Source organism: Balaenoptera musculus, chromosome 2, assembly GCF_009873245.2.
Source record: "Balaenoptera musculus isolate JJ_BM4_2016_0621 chromosome 2, mBalMus1.pri.v3, whole genome shotgun sequence".
Taxonomy (NCBI): Eukaryota; Metazoa; Chordata; class Mammalia; order Artiodactyla; family Balaenopteridae; genus Balaenoptera; species Balaenoptera musculus.
In genome coordinates this window covers 33301500-33319614 of record NC_045786.1, presented here as the reverse complement: position 1 = coordinate 33319614, position 18115 = coordinate 33301500, and the positions used below count along the sequence as shown (strand labels likewise).

The 18115-nt window shown below is 38.0% G+C and overlaps 1 protein-coding gene across 7 annotated transcripts in view; it reads right to left on the bottom strand.

Annotated features, from left to right (window-relative positions):
* Positions 1–5426: 5426 nt before the first annotated feature.
* ZFAND6 (zinc finger AN1-type containing 6) overlaps positions 5427–18115 on the bottom strand; it is a 75866-nt gene continuing 63177 nt past the window's right edge. For all 7 annotated transcript variants that reach the window (XR_005018662.1, XM_036842234.1, XM_036842237.1 and 4 more), the window contains 2 exons: positions 8978–9091; positions 5427–6342 (listed from right to left, as the gene is read on the bottom strand). Coding sequence is in view for 6 of the 7 variants with exons in the window: in XM_036842234.1 (XP_036698129.1) it covers positions 6194–6342; positions 8978–9091 (263 nt within the window). In the remaining variant the exon portion in view is untranslated. The remainder of the gene's footprint in view (positions 6343–8977; positions 9092–18115) is intronic.

Genomic DNA, 18115 nt, shown 5'->3' with positions numbered 1-18115 from the left:
CAGATCAAAAGCTCTACTCCTAGTCTGCCATCTGCCTTCTCTGCTTATTATTCCAAACCCCCCTACTGCATCCGCCTTGCCAGACAGACCAGGGGAGTCCTGAATCTTCAGCGTCTACCTTGCCCACATTCTCTTTGGAGGGGGTGGTCCAAATCTGCTCTTTCCTCTGTCAGATCTTGGGGCTCCTGCTTGCGCATTGACGGAAATCAGCACAGCTCCCCTGGACACAACACACTGGGCTAGACCACTGCTAATAGATTGTTCTGAGGTGATGAAGTTGTTCTGTATCTGTGCTAACCAAGATGGAGCTACTGGAGCATTTGAAATGTGACCAGTGAATGAGGAATCAAAGTCTTCATTTTATTTTTAACAGATTTAAATTTAAATTTAAGGGGCTTCCCTGGTGGCGCAGTGGTTAAGAATCCGCCTGCCAATGCAGGGGACATGGGTTCGAGCCCTGGCCCGGGAAGCTCCCACATGCTACAGAGCAACTAAGCCCGTGCGCCACAACTACTGAGCCTGCACTCTAGAGCCCGCGGGCCACAACTACTGAGCCTGCGCTCTAGAGCCCGGGAGCCACAACTACTGAGCCTGTGCTCTAGTGCCCATGTGCCACAACTACTGAAGCCCACATGCCTAGAGCCCGTGTTCTTCAACAAGAGAAGCCACAATGAGAAGCCCACACACCACAACGAAGAGTAGCCCCTGCTCACCACAACTAGAGAAAGCCCGTGCACAGCAATAGAGACCCAACGCAGCCAAAAATAAAAATAAAAAATAAATTTAAAAATTTTTAATAAATTTATTTAAAAATTAAAAAAATTTAAATTAAAAAAATTTTTAATAAATGTATTTAATTAATTAATTTTTGGCTGCCTTGGGTCTTACTGCGCGCAGGCTTTCTCTAGTTGCCGTGAGCGGGGCCTACTCTTTGTTGCGGTGCGCGGTCTTATTGCAGTGCGCGGTCTTCTCATTGCAGTGGCCTCTCTTGTTGTGGAGCATGGGAGCATGGGCTCTCGGCGCGCGGGCTTCAGTAGTCGTGGCTCATGGGCTCTAGAGCGCAGGCTCAGTAGCTGTGGCGCACAGGTTTAGTTGCTCCGCAGCATGGGGATCTTCCTGGACCAGGGTTCGAACCCGTGTCCCCTGTATTGGCAGGCAGATTCTTAACCACTGCGCCACCAGGGAAGTCCCTTAAATTTAAAAAGCCACGTATAAACTAGTGGTTACTCTACTAGACAGTACACCTATATAGACTCTGCTGTATGTAGTGGTGTCCCATGGCCCTGAAATTTAACGTGACTTTTTTTTTTTAAGGTGAAAGGTTTGCTATGCTACCTAAAGGTAGACCAAACCAGAGAGCCAGAAGCAGCAGTCCCAGGCATCTTCTGCAGGGGTCGCTACAGAGTTGTCTGAACCTTCCAACAGAGGACAGCCATTTCCTTGTCTTTTTAACTAATAGACTTTATTTTTTACAGCAGTGTTGGGTTCACAGAAAAATTAAGCAGAAAGTATAAAGAGTTCTCATATATGCCCCTGCCCTGACACAGTTTCCTCTATTATTAACATCTTGGATTTGTATGGTACATTTGTCATCATTGATAAACAAGTATTGATACAATATTATTAACTGAAGTCCATGGTCTACCTTAGGGTTTTTTTTTTTTTTTTTGGCTGTGCCTCATGGCTTGTGGGATCTGAGTTCCCCAATCAGGGATCGAACCTGGGCCCCTGGCTGTGAAAGCGCCCAGTCCTAACCACTGGACCACCAGGGAATTCCCAGGGTTCTGCTTTTTGTGTTGTACAGTTCTATGAGTTTGGACAAATGCATACTGTTACGTATACACCATTACAATGTCATGTAGACTATTTCACTGCCTTAAAATCCCGTGCTTCACCCATTTATTCCTTCCTTCCTCTACCTGAACCCATAGCCACCACTCTTCACTGTTTCTAGTTTTGCATTTTTCAGAATGTCATATAGTAGCAAGCCTTTTCAGACAGCGTATTTCACTGAGCAATATATTTAAAGTTCCTCCATGTTTGTGCCTTGACAGCCCATTTCTTTTTATTGCTGAATACTGTTCCATTATATAGATATACCACAGTTTATTGGTACATCTGAAGGACATCTTCGTTGCTTCCAATTTTTGGCAATTATGGATAAAACTTCTAAAAACATTTGGGTACAGATTTCTGAGTGGACATAGTTTTTAATTCATTGGACAAATACCTAGGAGTGCAATTGCTAGGTTGTAAGACTATGATTAGCTTTAAGAAACTGCCAAACTTTCTTCTGTCCCATGTTGCATTCCCATCACCAATGAATGAGAGTTCTTGTTGCTCCACATCCTCAGTAGCATTTGGTGTTGTTTTGGATTTTAGCTATTCTAATAGGTATGTAGTGCTATCTCATTTTAATTTGCAATTCTCCAATGACATATTATGTTGACCATCTTTTCATTTGCTTATTTGCCATCTATATCTTCTTTGATGAGGTGTCTTGATATTTCGACCACTTTTTAATTGGGTTGTTTTCATACAGTTAAGAGTTATTTTTATATTTATAAGTCTTTTATAAGATGTGTTTTGCTATTTTCTCCCAGTCTGTGGATTGTCTTTTTGTTCTCTTAACAATGTCTTTTGCAGAACAATTTTTAATTGTAAGAAAGTCCAACTTAAAAATTTTTTTCATGAATCATGGTTTTGGTGTTTTATCTAGAAACCCCATCGAACAACTAACCATCTACATTAGAAATGGTCAGCCATACTAGTAAGCTGAGTTACTTAGAACTAAAGTCGCAATTAAGCAATTTGTATAATTATCTTTAAAAAGGATTACCTCTTTTGACTTATTTACCTGTATTTTGGACTTTTTCCTAAATATTCAATAAAAATTTTTTAAGAATAAACCATGTGCACGGAGAAAAAAAAAAGAAATAACAACAACAAACAAATAATCGCCAAAACTCCCGATTTTAACATGTGGTCATAAAAAAGATTCATAATTATGACTTTGGACTTCAGGTACAGGAAATTGGATTAATCGTAATTCTTGGTTCATAAGACTCTCAGCATTGGCTCACACATAGCCTGCTTTTAGTTATGTCTAGAAAAGTCAAGGCCTTGATCATATGGTACCACATGCCTGGCCTCTTCCCATCTAAGGATATCATACTGAATTCTGTCATCACTACCCTGCTTTCTCTTCATATAAATTCCATCTATGTGACTTGCAAAAAGGTGTATTTTGGTTTACTATCTGGTACTTTTATTTTGTTGTCTCTAGGGATCTCTAGTTCTGATCACTATATTTCTATTCCATTGTAAGAATATATCACATTTTATTTACCCATCATTCTTCAATGGGGACTTGAGTGGTTTCTGGATTTTTGCTTTCTGTAAACAATGCTATGAAAATTCCTATGTCTCCTGTTACACCTATGTGCAAGTCTGTCTTGGGTATACACTTAGGAGTAAAATTTCTGGATTATAGGATGTTTGAAAGTCCAACTTTAAAAGGTATTAATTACCAAAGCATTTGAAGGATTGAACCACTTTTGGTTAATATCAGGAAACTTTAAGAGATTATGTGGAATCCCTCCAACATTAGATACTGCCAGACTTTAAAATTTTTGCCAATTGAATGAGTGTAAAATAGTATCTTACTATGGTCTTGATTTGCACTGGTTTGTAACTTGGCTTTTCCCTTTCTTTGCAGATAGATAGCTTAAGTTATTTTTGGTTTAAAATGCCTCTTTTTAATAGACAAATTCATCAATAATACTTTCAGTTAATGCTTTGTGTCTTAAACAGTCCTTCTGTATCCCAAGGTCTAAGCAGTAATCATCTTTTTTTTTTTTTTGAGAGTTTAAAAATTGTTTTACATTTAAGACATTATTTTTTTCCCCCTATGGTATGACATACGGATCAATTTTCACCTTTTTCCACACTGATAACCAGTTGTGCTCTCAGTACCTAACAGTCTCCTTTGCCCAGTGTGGTGTCCCATCTCTCTTATACCAAGTTCAGCTCATGCATGGCTTTTTCTGGGCATTTTGGTCTAATCTACTGGGATTCTGTATAGCCCTTAGCTAATACCACACTATTTTAATTAACATGGCTTCATAGTGAGTCTTAACATCAGCAGGAAAAATGCCCACCTCCCTGCTCTTTCCTTTCTGAAATGTCCTAGCCTTTTGCTCTCCTTTATCTTTTACTTTAGAATCACTTTAATAAGTTCCAGGAGAAAACTTAGTGGGATTTTTGATAGGAATTGCTTTGAATCTATAGGTCTATTTGGGTACAAATGACATCTTCATGATATTGTCTGCCTAGCCACGAACATGTCTATTTTTTGAGGTCTTAGTTATCTCTTAATAATGTTTAAGCATTTTTTCTTAAAGAGGTCTTCAACATACATTGTTAATTTCCTAGGTACTTGGTATTGTAAAAGATGTCCTCCAGTTTTCCAGTTGTTTCTGCTATAAAGAAATGCAACTGCCTTCTGAAAATTAATGTTACACCTACCACCTAACAAAACCCTGTATTTCTGGTACTTTCTCTTTAGAGTTATTTGGGCTTTCTAAAAAAACAAACATGTAATGTACAAATAATGAGTTTCCTACTTTCTATTTCTTATAAAATTGGCTAGGATCTCTACATGATTTTGAATATAAGCACTGATAGTGGAAAACCAGCCCTTTGTTTCTGGCTTTAAAGGGAAATGAATTTTCCTCTTTTTGGAAGATGCTTGTCTTTTGTTTATTTGGTTTTACATAGAAACTATCACCTTAAGGGAATTCCTTTTTAGTCCTAATTTATCAAGGGTTTTTATCATGAATGGGTATTAAATTCTACTGAATACTTTAACTGGGTCTATTGAGATAGTCATAATGGTTTTCTCTCATTTACAGATTTCAATGCTAAGCCATCATTACATATGAAGGTAGAATATACATACTAAGCTACAGTATACAAGTAGTAAGCAAACAAATGTAAACATAGACATTTGTACTGTAAAATACTATTTTAATCTGTTTTACATAATATTTCAAGTTTTAAAAAGGTTGGCGGCCAGGTAAGTTTGAAACCACAGGACAAATGGTCTTTTGGAGGTCTTTCTACTTCACAATTCTCCAATTGCTGTGTTTGAGTTATGCTGTTTCTGTTTCTCTAATCCTACCAAAACGAAGCTTCTACTAGATGCTAATTCAGTGTGACAGAGTTCAGAACAGAGAATCAGACAAGAGCTAGAAAATATGACATGTTCAACTCACAGGAATGTAAGATCACAGTTTGTCATCCTAAGATTACTCACAAACAGATGTGAGTTCATCTCACAAAATTAAGTAAAGTAGAAAACTGAAGGACCAAAAGTCAAAATGAACTACCAGAAAGAATAAGAGAAAAAGTAATACAAGGGAACATTATGGTTTTCCTTTTTATTTAATCAAAGACTGGTAGATAAACATAAATACAGCACAATTACTTCAGATCATTCTTCATATTGTATACACACAGACCAATGAACGTAATCTGAAAGAAACCTGCAGTCAGCAATGAAATGCATACAGCTTTTCCTTCCCTCGCTCAAAAAAATTTAAAAACACACAAACTTCGAATCTCATCAGCACACACTCTCCTGTGACAAATGATTCAGACATAAATAGTGGGTGCAAAGAAACTATATGCTAACATATGTATAACCTTTGTTAATGAAAAACAGAAGCAGCCATAATGATTAAGATACATTCAGTTACTGATAACTAGTTGTGCCCTAAAGGGCATTTATCAAAAGAGAAATCGTGCTGCAGAGAAAAGCTATATATACATACACAATGAGAAAATAAACTGCAAGATTAACGCATGCATGTTTAATACTGGAAAAATCACAGCCCTCCGACATTTCTCCACGTTTGTTATAAAAGCCCTCTGCACTCAACTAAAATTAAAATGATCTTAAAAGGATAATACTTGTAAAGTTTACTTAAGTCTTTTCAGCCACAGAAACTGCAATGTAAATAAATGTTCAGAGTCATTTTCAAAACAAAAACAAAAATCTATTCTTCTGATGACATGCATGATTAAAAGGTCTATGCAAGATACATTGCTCTACATTCCCAATGACTAGGAAAAAAAACCTCAAGTCAATTTTTAGTTTGCAGATGGTCAAAGGATTTTGTATTCCAGGAGTTCAAATCTTCTGGATCTTTTCACCAACAACTACTGGATTTTCTTTTCTGATTTTCTCAGCAGCATCAGCTTTGTAATTGTAAGAGCAATTGTGTACATCTGAGTAACGGTGTACACCACAGTAAACATTTCCACACCGACATTCAAACCCTGAAAATGGATTAATGCACATACATGAGTTGAATGGAAGGTCTAAAAATATTAAACTCTCTAGCATAATTAATGTTAAAAAGATCATATATTTAGGGCAGCAATCTAAAGAATCATTCCAAACAAGCAGTTTCACAACCTAGTAACATTCTCAAAATCCATAGCTGATAGCTTCATTTCTTTTTCCTACCTACAAATACAGGTTTGTATCAGCAGACCAAGTCATAACCACTTCTCTGAGCGCAAGTTTTCACCTGTGACACAACTGCTTCCTATCAAAAACAGGGTTGCTAAATTGAAAATGTGAAACACTCCTCAAATACTACAATGTGAAAAAATAAGCATACTGTCAGAAGGCAATCTTAAGATTTAATTAAGGAAGATGAAATGAAACTTTTGACAGAACTGTTAACAAATAGTGTAGTATATTAGCTTTCCTTGGCTAACCTCCAATGGAGAGGTGAACTGTAATCTGGCTGAGTGATTTAGAGCATGAGATGGAGTTATGGTTGCTTAAGTCTGAATCTATTTACTAACATAGGCACATTACTTAGCCTCTCTGACCCTTAGCTTCTGCATCTCTAACTTTGGAATTGGTTACAGTAAGAATTAAATGAGGAAGTATTAAGTGCCTAACATATAGTAAACATGCAATAAATGCTACTTATTTTAGGGAAATGCCCCAAGAATTGAAGCCAAAACAGAGAAATAAGCAGTGTGGATAGTCTTTAAATAAAACCAGTCCTGCACCCCCAAATTAGGATTTTATGGTAATGATGGAATTGCTGGAAATGGAACATAGGAATCAATATTTTAAACATTGACATTTGATGTAAACTTCCTTTACCAAATTTTTTTAAACTTCAAAAAGATACTCTGTAACTTCATAATTTTCTTTTATTTTAAAAATTTTATTATTTATTTTTTGGCTGCACCACACGGCTTGAGGGATCTTAGTTCCCTGACAAGGGACTGAACCTGGGCCCTCGACAGTGAAAGCGTGGAGTCTTAACTACTGGACCGCCAAGGAATTCCCCTATAACTTCATAATAATGAATGAAAAATGGAGCCAAGAATAATACTAGACTGACAAGACAGAAATTACTAAGTCGCAGCCTTCTTTCTAATCATGAAGTCGAAGTTTCTGAGGTTTAGGAAGACAGTATTTGATGCTAAATATGTACACTTTAAAATGCCTTACTTGTTCACGTCTGTATTCTTTAAATAAATACATTTGCCAAGGCATGGGCCAGTCTTAAACATGTCTGATATCAGACTGTAAATCTCCTTTCCTCTTTATCTACACCTTAGCCAGACAAACCTTCCTAAAACATAATTTACTTAAAATCTTATCTCGGGCTTCCCTGGTGGCACAGTGGTTAAGAATCTGCCTGTCAATGCAGGGGACACGGGTTCGAGCCCTGGTCTGGGAAGATCCCACATGCCACGGAGCAACTAAGCCCATGCACCACAACTACTGAGCCCATGTGCCACAACTACTGAAGCCCGCGCACCTAGAGCCCGTGCTCTGCAACAAGAGAAGCCACCACAATGAGAAGCTCATGCACAGCAATGAAGAGTAGCCCCTGCTCGCTGTTACTAGAGAAAGCCCACACACAGCAACAAAGACCCAACGCAGCCAAAAATAAATTAAAAAAAAAAAAATTATTTCCTCTTAAGCCAATTTCTTAGGCAGAGTATTCAGCACAATGCCTGGCACATAGTAAACAATAAATGGTAACTATAGCTGCAACTGTTCCCCATCAGTTAACTACAGTACACATCATGAGCCTTATCTCTATGGTGGTATCTAACCCCCTTCTTCACATATTTTGTGCTACAATCCCCTTTTATGGTCCCCTAAACATGCCCTATCCTTTCTGCGAGCTTTCGTTCAAGGTATTTTTTTTTTTTTTTTGCCTGAAATGCTCCCATTTCCATCAGTTATTAAGTCCTACTCATCTTTCAAGACCCAGCTGAAATATTCTACCTTCATGACTTTGATGGGCCTCTACTCCTCTTCTTTTACATAAATTAATCACACCCATCCCTGAATTCCCAAAGAAATCTATTTGACTGCACTTAAATGTACTCTTTGCCAAATATCCAAGTAATATTTCAAACATTTTCTTCTCCCTCTCTTAATAACAATCCCAGCTAACAGCTCTGTTACAGTAGTCAACATGTATTGATTACTTATTGCATGGCAGCACGCGGCTATCACCTTACATATATGAGCTCTCTGAACCCTCATGACAACCTGTGACTAGCCACTTTACATAGAGAAAGTACTTCACAGCTCACCAAGGACTTAAATATTCTCTCACACATAACAATTTCAGCTCTCTGAAGGCAGGAGCCACATCTTTGCCCTTTCACAGCACCTGGCACACTGACCTTACCTGTCTAATATTCTCAAACTCAGCTGAAATGAATTTTTTAAAAGAAAAGCTATTCATTTCACTATTAGGTATGTAATTAAAGCTACTTTTATTTAAGAAAATTCAGAAGGTGAAGCATATCCATTATTAACTCATATGGGAACAGAAACAATCTTAATTGAAGCCATTAATAGTAAGTCATGCATCATCATAAATAAAATCTTTATTTTAAACCATGTGATTTAGGCCCTTACCAGTAAGTCCCACTTTCTTCCTGCACATGAAACAGCGATTCTTTTTTTGTTTTGGTTTTTCAAGAGACTTGCTTTGCTCTTCAGATGGCTGCTGTGCCGTTTCTGATACTGAAGCTGATAAAAATAGGAAGGTGGTAAAATTTAATTATTCAATGAGATTTTGAAATTTGGGTGGTTGTTACCCCTCACCCCACCCCCACTGATCTGTTTATTCAGAGGATAACTGAGTAATTTACTTATTTACTAGCATGGAAAGATGCTCACATTAAGTTACAAAGTAGTTTAAATAATATGACCCCCTTTTGGTGAAATGCATATATGTATGTAAAGTATGCATGTATGTATACACACATGGAGAAAATCTAGACTATACACTGACATGTTAACAAGTGACTCTAAAAGCACTATATTTTCTAAAATTTCTAATAATTATGTATTTGACCAATAAAAGACATACAACACACAAACACTACTTGGGTATTCTAAGGGAGTGTGTAAGAAAATGGTCACATGCAAACTTCTAAATATTGTTGAGCTCAGAACTATGTACATTTCAAAGACAATAAGGGGAAAAAGCCTGAAACCAAGATTTAGTGGAATACTAAGTATGTTCAAAATTCTCAGAATGTTTCATATAAAATCTTTAAAATATTGAGAATAAGACAAATTGATTAAAATGTTATAATTAAGATAATAAATTGATTTAAGTGTTGAAGCCAAGGCCAGCTGCACCAAAATTCAGGTCTAATTATTGCCCCTAAATCCTAACTAATGTGACCCCCGCCACTCCCTCTCACTAACTACCCTGGCCCTCCCAAATGCTGTTACTAGAGTTAGAATCTATCAGGTGACCTAGCAGACATGGTGTCTTGTTCTAAAACAGTCAGTGACTTGCCAGGGATCAAGGATTTAACCTCTCCAACTTTATCACCAACCAGTCCTTCTTCTTCAGTAATCTACTCCTTAACCAATCTATGGGACTATGCCAGGTACCTTTGCTGTGTACAACCAATTCAAAAGGGCTTCCTTTCTCTCATTTCACCTAGGTCAACTGCCCTTTAAAGCCTCCAGGAAACCCTGTCTCAGTTCTCTTGCAATGTTTCACTCTGATTACCCTTAATTCCCTTAAATACTCTCTACCAAATTCTGGGCACTTCACATGAGCCCCCTCTTCCATCCATGCTTTACACATTGCATCCAAATCATCTGCCTTACATGAGAATCTAATGATGTGCCCTCCAATGTTTAAAATTCTTTGACAACTCCCCACTAACCCCCAGGATAAATAAAGCCCAGAGGTCCTTCAGGATTTTTCTCATCCTTCTTTTCTAGCCTTGTCTCTCACCATTCATCAACAATACTCCATGCTTCAGCCATACTGAAGTATTTGCAGTTTCCCTGGACATACTAAATTCTCTCTTACCTCTGGGCTTTTTGTAAAAGTTGTCCTTTCTATGTGGAACAATTTTCCTATGCCCCTCTTGTCCCTCCTCCTTACCTGGCTAACTCCAAGGTGTCTTTTTTGTTTAAGCTTATATTATCAACTCTTACTCCATTCCCTCCCCCACAACTTAGACTAGGAAACCCTACTATGCCCGGTAGCACTTTCTGTACTATTATATTATAAATGCCTACTTGACTTAACCTGCCCTTAACCTTTCAGGGCAGGAACCTGTCATTTTCATCCTTGTTACCAGTGCCTCCTACTACACAGCAGGCATTCAATAAATATCTGTTGAACTGAATTAGTATTGAGTTATTTACCTATTGTATTTATGTGCTCCATTTCCCCAACTACACTGTAAGCCTGCTGAGGAGAGGGATAGCATCCTATTCCCTGTTCGAATTTCCAGCACCTATCACAGTGAACTACACACAGTAGATGCTCAAACATTTGATGTAATAGATTCTAACCTGCTTATGTTAACACATTATCTCATATTTTAACAAAATATGACAAAAGGCAAAACACCACAAACTAACAAATAAATATGCATGAATGAAGAACTCTATAACATGATTATTCCACCTGGACATTCTAAAGCTAGATGGGGAGACAGTGCTACCAATATCTACATTTTATTTTTGAAACAAAATGTGGATACATAAAGCCTTTTATTTTTAATAAGTAAATACCCCTAGAATGTAAGCTCTGTGAGGGCAGGGGCTGAATATCTCGCTTACTGTTTTATCCCCAGCTCCTAGAACACTATCAGATAAGGTTTGGCTGTGTGTAAAGAGCTCAAAAATAGTTAACTTGCAATCAGAAAAGAATCTATTCTATTTATTACCTTTGACATCTATAAGGCATACCTATTCTCCCAAGCAAGTCTGATACTCAAATATACTAATATAAATAATGCTTTACTGGCAGTAACAACACCACTATCCCACAAGATTACATATTTAAAAAAACCAATTTAACTACTGAGACACAAACTTTGGTATCTGGAAATGGAGAATAGTGAAAATACATTTATCTGCTATGGATACAAATGCTACTGTATACCTCAACAGAGACATTTCACAGTATTAACCCGAAAGATCTGTCAAGGCAAATGGTTTCTCTTTAACTGAGGTAACTGCATAACCTTTGAAGTGAAGGATCAGGTGGCACGCTAAAAGCTTATAAACTAGGGTTCAAATTTGAGGCTGACCAATGTCCACTATCCTCATCAGACTAAGGTAACCTTAGCTTACCTGCAGTTAGTGGCTGGTACCTGAATTTAAACATTTACCAAATGAATTCATGGGCAAGATGGTAACAGTATTCTGTAAAAGTCTAAGATTCTTAGAAATTATTCCTGTTTCCCCAATTTTCATGTGAGATTTAAGATCAAAGCAAACCATAATTATCAAACTCTAAGTTATGTAAAAGGAAACAATCTTTTAAAAGGGCCATACTAAATAAATAAATAAATAAGCAAGCAAGCAAGCCATACAGTAGACTAAGGGCCAAAGGGCCATACTCTTATTGAACCTGAAGCCAAAATAAGGACGGTTTCCTCAGAACTAGGCAGTTTTTCATATTCTGAATTGAGAATTGTAAACAGAGAATACCCACTTGTTAATGATTAAGAACAGGTGGCTGCCTGTGTTGCATCCACTGGTCCTAAAGGGCTATTCGGGAGGCCTATGCAATGGCATAAAGGCTGAGAGATAAACTGTATAGCACTTGCTAATAATTTTTAATGGTAATCTCAACTAGACAAAGCCTTCTGGCCACTACTTTAAAGATCCTTCAAAAACACCAGGCAGGTAAAATTAGTTTAACTACCCACATGGAGGACCACATTCAAGAGGAACAAGGCCCTCTGCTCTGGGTCCTGTGGAAGGAAGGAAGGAAGGAAGTGGGGGAGGGAGGGAGGGAAGAAAAGAAAGAAAAGAAAGAAAAAAGTACACAAATATAACAATAAATACATAAAACTATTTAGCACTACCTGTTTGGGGGATAGTCAAGACACATGGTGAAAAATAAAACTGAACATAAGATGACATTAATACGCAATCCCCGAACATTATCTTACAGTAGATACAATATCTATGTAATATAACATATATCCCTTACATATATGGATATATGTTATATATATAATATAACATATATCCATATATATAACTTGTCATGACGAGTCTCATTCAAGTATTAGACTAAGCATTCTGAGGGTGGGGACTATTTCTGTTCACCACTGTATACCCAGTGCTTACACAGAGCAGTTGCTCAACAGATATTTAGTGAATAAATGTACACTTTTACAATGACCCATTGGGATAAAATTCATTTCCCTTCTCTGGACTTCACTTTCTTACCTGCAAAATAAGGGGGAGGACAAAATGATCTTTATGTTATTCTTAGCTCAAAAATCCATTACAAGACTTCCCTGGCAGCACAGTGGTTAAGAAACCGCCTGCCAATGCAGGGGACACGGGTTCGAGCCCTGGTCCGGGAAGATCACACATGCCGTGAAGCAACTAAGCCCCTGCGCCACAACTACTGAGCCTGCGCTCTAGAGCCCCTGAGCCACAACTACTGAGCCCACGTGCCACAACTACTGAAGCCCGCGCGCCTAGAGCCCGTGCTCCGTGACAAGAGAAGCCACCGCAATGAGAAGCCCGCGCCCTGCAACAAAGAGTAGCTCCCGCTCACCGCAACTAGAGGAAGACCTTGCGCAGCAACGAAGACCAACACAGCAAAAAAAAAAAAAAAATCCATTATAAAATGAAAAAATTTTTTAATATTCAAGAGAAAAATTAGCCTGCATAGTGGGCTAATAGGGTCCAAAAAAAATAGGGTCCCAAAAAAAATAATGAGAATCATATATTTAATTTTATGTTTTCTAACGGGTATGTTAAAAAGTAGAAACAGATAAAACTAATTTATGTTATCATTTAAATACAAAATCAATATGAAAAGTATTAATAGAATATTTCACTTTGTCTTTTTTGCTACTAAGTCTTCAAAAGCACTGTATATGTTACACCTAGAGTGTAACTAGCAAATAAATATGCACTAAATATCTAACTTCGGACTAGCCACATTTCAAGTGATCACATGAGGCCAATGGCCACCATCCTGAAGAGAGCAGCTCTGTAAATGAGATCAGTTTCTAACAGCAGTTATTTGGAGGCAAAATACTGTTACATTAATCCTTAAAATACAACTTTGTGCCATCTTACAACAAACAAAAAGAAGCAACCAACCTTCAAAATGGCTCTCTTCCCTTATCATGGATTAGAACCCAGTACCTTAGAGATTTTCCATGACCTGATTCTAGACAATCTTTCCAACTTTAGTTCCAACACATACTTGTCTGAACTGGCCACTCTAGCAACTGTTGTTCTATCTCCCAAATTTCGTGTTTTCCTACCAGTATGCTTTTGCTTTTACAAACTCTTCTCCAGCAAAAAAGCCCTCTTCATGGTGCCTATCTTTCACATAAATGGAGTCATACAATACGCTGGCTTTTTGTACCTGGCTTCTTTTATTTAGTATATTTTCAAAGTTCATCCACGTTGCAGCACGTATCAGAACGTCATTCTTTTTTATGGCCGAACACTATTCCAGTGTATGAATATACCACTTCTTGTTTATCCAATCACCTGTTGACAGCCATATGGGTTCTTTCCATATTTTGTTAATTATGAATAATGCTGCTATGAATAGTCTTATATAAGTTTTTGTGTGAACACATTTTTTCAATCTCTTGGGAATTAGGAATGGAATTTCTCGGTCATAGAGTTAATTCTATTTAACTTTGAGTTAACTTTTTTAACTGCCAAACTGTTTCCCAAAGTGGCTGCACCATTTTACATTCCCAACAATAATGAATGAGGGTTCCAATCTCTCCACATCCTTAACAACACTTTGGCCATTTTTATATCTTCTTTGGAGAAATGCCTATTCAAACCCTGTGCCCTTTTAAAAATTGGGTTGTCTTTATTGTAGAATTATATTTCTTTATATGTTCTAATCAGATATATGATTTGCAAATTTTTTCCCTTTCTGTGTTGCCTTTTCACTCTTGATAGTCCTTTGAAGCAAAAAGGTTTTTAATTTTGATGTAGTTCAATGTGTCTATTTTTTCTTTGCTTGTGCTGTAGGTGTCATGTCTAAAGAAAACTAATCCAAGGTCATGAAGATTTATGCCTGTTTTCTCTTACAAGTTTTATAGTTTTAGCTCTTACATATTGGCCTTTGATGTATTTTGTGTAAATTTTTGTGTACGGTGTGAGGTAGGGATCCAACTTTATTTGTTTAAATGGCCCAGCATCATATGTTTTTCCCCTATGGAATGATCTTGGCACCTTGTTGGAAAATCAATTACCTGTAAATGTGAGAATGTTATTTCTGGACTCTCAATTCTATTCCATTGATCTATATGACTATCCTCATCTCATACTAGTACCATGTAGTCTTGATCATTGTAGCCTGTATTAAGTTTTTTTTTTTTTTTTAATTTTTTTTTTTTAACTTTGGGTTTATTTATTTATTTATTTTTATGGCTGTGTTGGGTCTTTGTTTCTGTGTGAGGGCTTTCTCTAGTTGTGGCAAGTGGGGGCCACTCTTCATCGCGGTGCGCGGGCCCCTCATTATCGCGGCCTCTCTTGTTGCGGAGCACAGGCTCCAGACGCGCAGGCTCAGTAATTGTGGCTCACGGGCCCAGTTGCTCCGCGGCATGTGGGATCTTCCCAGACCAGGGCTCGAACCCGTATTCTCTGCATTGGCAGGCAGATTCTCAACCACTGCGCCACCAGGGAAGCCCTGTATTAAGTTTTTAAATTGGGAATTGTTAGTCCTCCAACTTTGTCCAGATTGTATTGGCTATTATCACCCACTCTTTAAAAATCAATCTCTGATTTTTAATCCATACAAATTTCTGATTTTTAGTTGAAAGGGACTATTCCTCTCTGATTGTTCTGAACAACTGATCTGACAATTCAACTTGGTATGAAGAAAGGAACCCTTAGAGTTGAAAAGATTATGAGAATTCTAATTTACTCTGCCACTCAGTGCAGGTATCCCCTCTACTTTGTTCCTGACAATAAGTCAGCTCTCTGAAAACACTTCTGTGATGGAGAGCTCACCACCTTAGTCATGATTACATTCTACTGCTGGAAAGCTTCCATATTCTCTTATGCTAAGCCTCCCAAAACACTGGGATTATACAGAATAAGAATATCCTTTGTAGTTATTAACAAAACACATTTCATCTTCATTATTTCACTGACTTCTAATAACTTCTAAGGTGGACATGGTTATTATTCTCCTTCAAAAGTAATTAAAATAAGGTTCAGAGAAGAGGAGGTATCAAGATATGAGAACAGAACTTCTGAATCCAAATTCCGTATTCTTTTTACTCTGCTCCAATATCTGAGGGACTGAGAGGTTAACTGAAGTTAAGCATATTGTTCTAATAGAAATGAAGTATGATAGTTTAGAGTGCACAAAGACACTTAAATGTTTTCGTTTTTAAAAAGCTAAGCTGGGACTTCCCTGGTGGTCCAGTGGTTAAGAAACCGCCTGCCAATGTAGGGGACACGGGTTCGAGCCCTGGTCTGGGAAGATCCCACATGCCGAGGAGCAACTAAGCCCGTGCTCCACAACTACTGAGCCCACGCTTTACCCGCAAGCCACAACTACTGAGCCCACACACCACAACTACCGAAGCCTGCGCGCTCTCGGGCCTGCATGCCGCAACTACTAAAGCCTGCGCACCTAGAGCCCGTGCTCCGCAACAAGAGAAGCCACCGCAATGAGAAGCCCACGCACAACGAAGAGTAGCCCCCACTTACGGCAACTAGAGAAGGCTCGTGTGCAGCAACAAAAACCTAACGCAGCCGGAAAAAAAAACTTAAAAAAAATTTTTTAAAATACAAAGCTAAGCTTTCATAAACTGGAAATCTGTCATTCCTAACTGATACTGTGTAAGTGAGGTACCGTTGTTTATTAAGCTAAAAGGCATAATTAAACGAGAAAGATGCAGTAATATGGTAAATTCTCAGGTAGACATGAAAAAAATTCTTCAGAGCTTCTCCGTTAAACAGGAGAAAAATTATTCAGAGCCATGAGGACAAAATGGAAGCAGTACCACCCACCTGGTGGCAACTTACCTAATTATAAGCAGAATACCTACAGGGAAAAAAAGCTGTTTCAAGGACACTATTCTGAAAACTCCAACAACAATGTTAGGAAATTCTGGCTTAGGCACACAGATGCTACTCTTGTACCCTCTTCCACCTGGGATGACCTTCCTATCTAAAAAAATTTCCCTTGAGGAATACAAGTGGAATAATAAGGAAGAAAACAGATACCTGGGTAGGTCACCAAACCAGTTGATCCTACCCTGGGAACTGAGGGAGGGCTGGATATGGCAACAGAAACACACACAAGGACATCCTAGTCCAGGAAGCACCACAACTGTCTAGTGGAAAGAATAATGGTCTAGAGTCAGGTGCCTAGGTTCCAGTTACAGCTCAAATGACCACAGGACTTGAGTCAAAGACTTCTCTTTTCGTCCATCTATTAAGTAGATGGAAAAAATATTCTCTGCATTTGTTCCTATCAAATAGGGAAATCACAAGTACATCATGTGTTATGAGTGTATGTGTATATATACACACACATACTCGTGTGCATGTTTATAATAAAAGATATTTTAAATTCAACAGTATAAGATATTTTTTAAAAACTAGGCTGTTAAGAGATTTTACCCACTGAAAACTAATCCTCTCAAACTCAGATGAAACTTACATCTGATTGTTCAAAGATTTGCTATGCTGAAATTATGAATGCTAAGTTTTTAAAAGGTACTTAAAAGTTAATACTGGTTTAACTTACAAGTCATTGAAATTACAGTGAAAAAAGGAGTCTATACAATTTAAAACCCCCCTACAATTTCTCCTAATATGGCATCAAGACCACCGTTTGCATTAATGTATCTAGGGCTATGTGGAGAAAACTATATTGTTCTCCATACACCATAAATGTCACTTCCTATTACATTAGTTCACCAACTTACAATCTTCATTTTTTGTCACACTTGCAAAACAACTGCTATTTTATTCTTTTTCTTAAAAGAAATAAATTTATTTATTTATTTATTTTATTTTTGGCTGCGCTGGGTCTTCGTTGCTGTGTGTTGGCTTTTTCTAGTTGTGGCGAGCGGGGGCTACCTCTTCTTTGCGGTGCGTGGGCTTCTCATTGCAGTGGCTTCTCTTGAGGAGCACGGGCTCTAGGGTGTGCAGGCTTCTGTAGTTGCAGTACATGGGCTCAGTAGTTGTGGCTCGCGGGCTCTAGAGTGCAGGCTCAGTAGTTGTGGTGCACGGGCTTAGTTGCTCCGCCGCATGTGGGATCTTCTTGGACCTGGGATTGAACCCGTGTCCCCTGCCTTGGCAGGCGGATTCTTAACCACTGCACCACCAGGGAAATCCCTGCTATTTTATTCTTAAGCAGCATATATTTGCAGCATATATTTTCCCCCTACCAACATTCTAAAATTTGTTTGATTGTAAGACATAAATAACACCTTCATGGTTGGCAGCCTATTTTCATTCTTCCTTACTTAGCTCTCTCTCAAAATTGCTAAGCAACCCTTGCTTCTTGAAAATTCTCTGTTGACATCTGTGGCCTAAAACTAA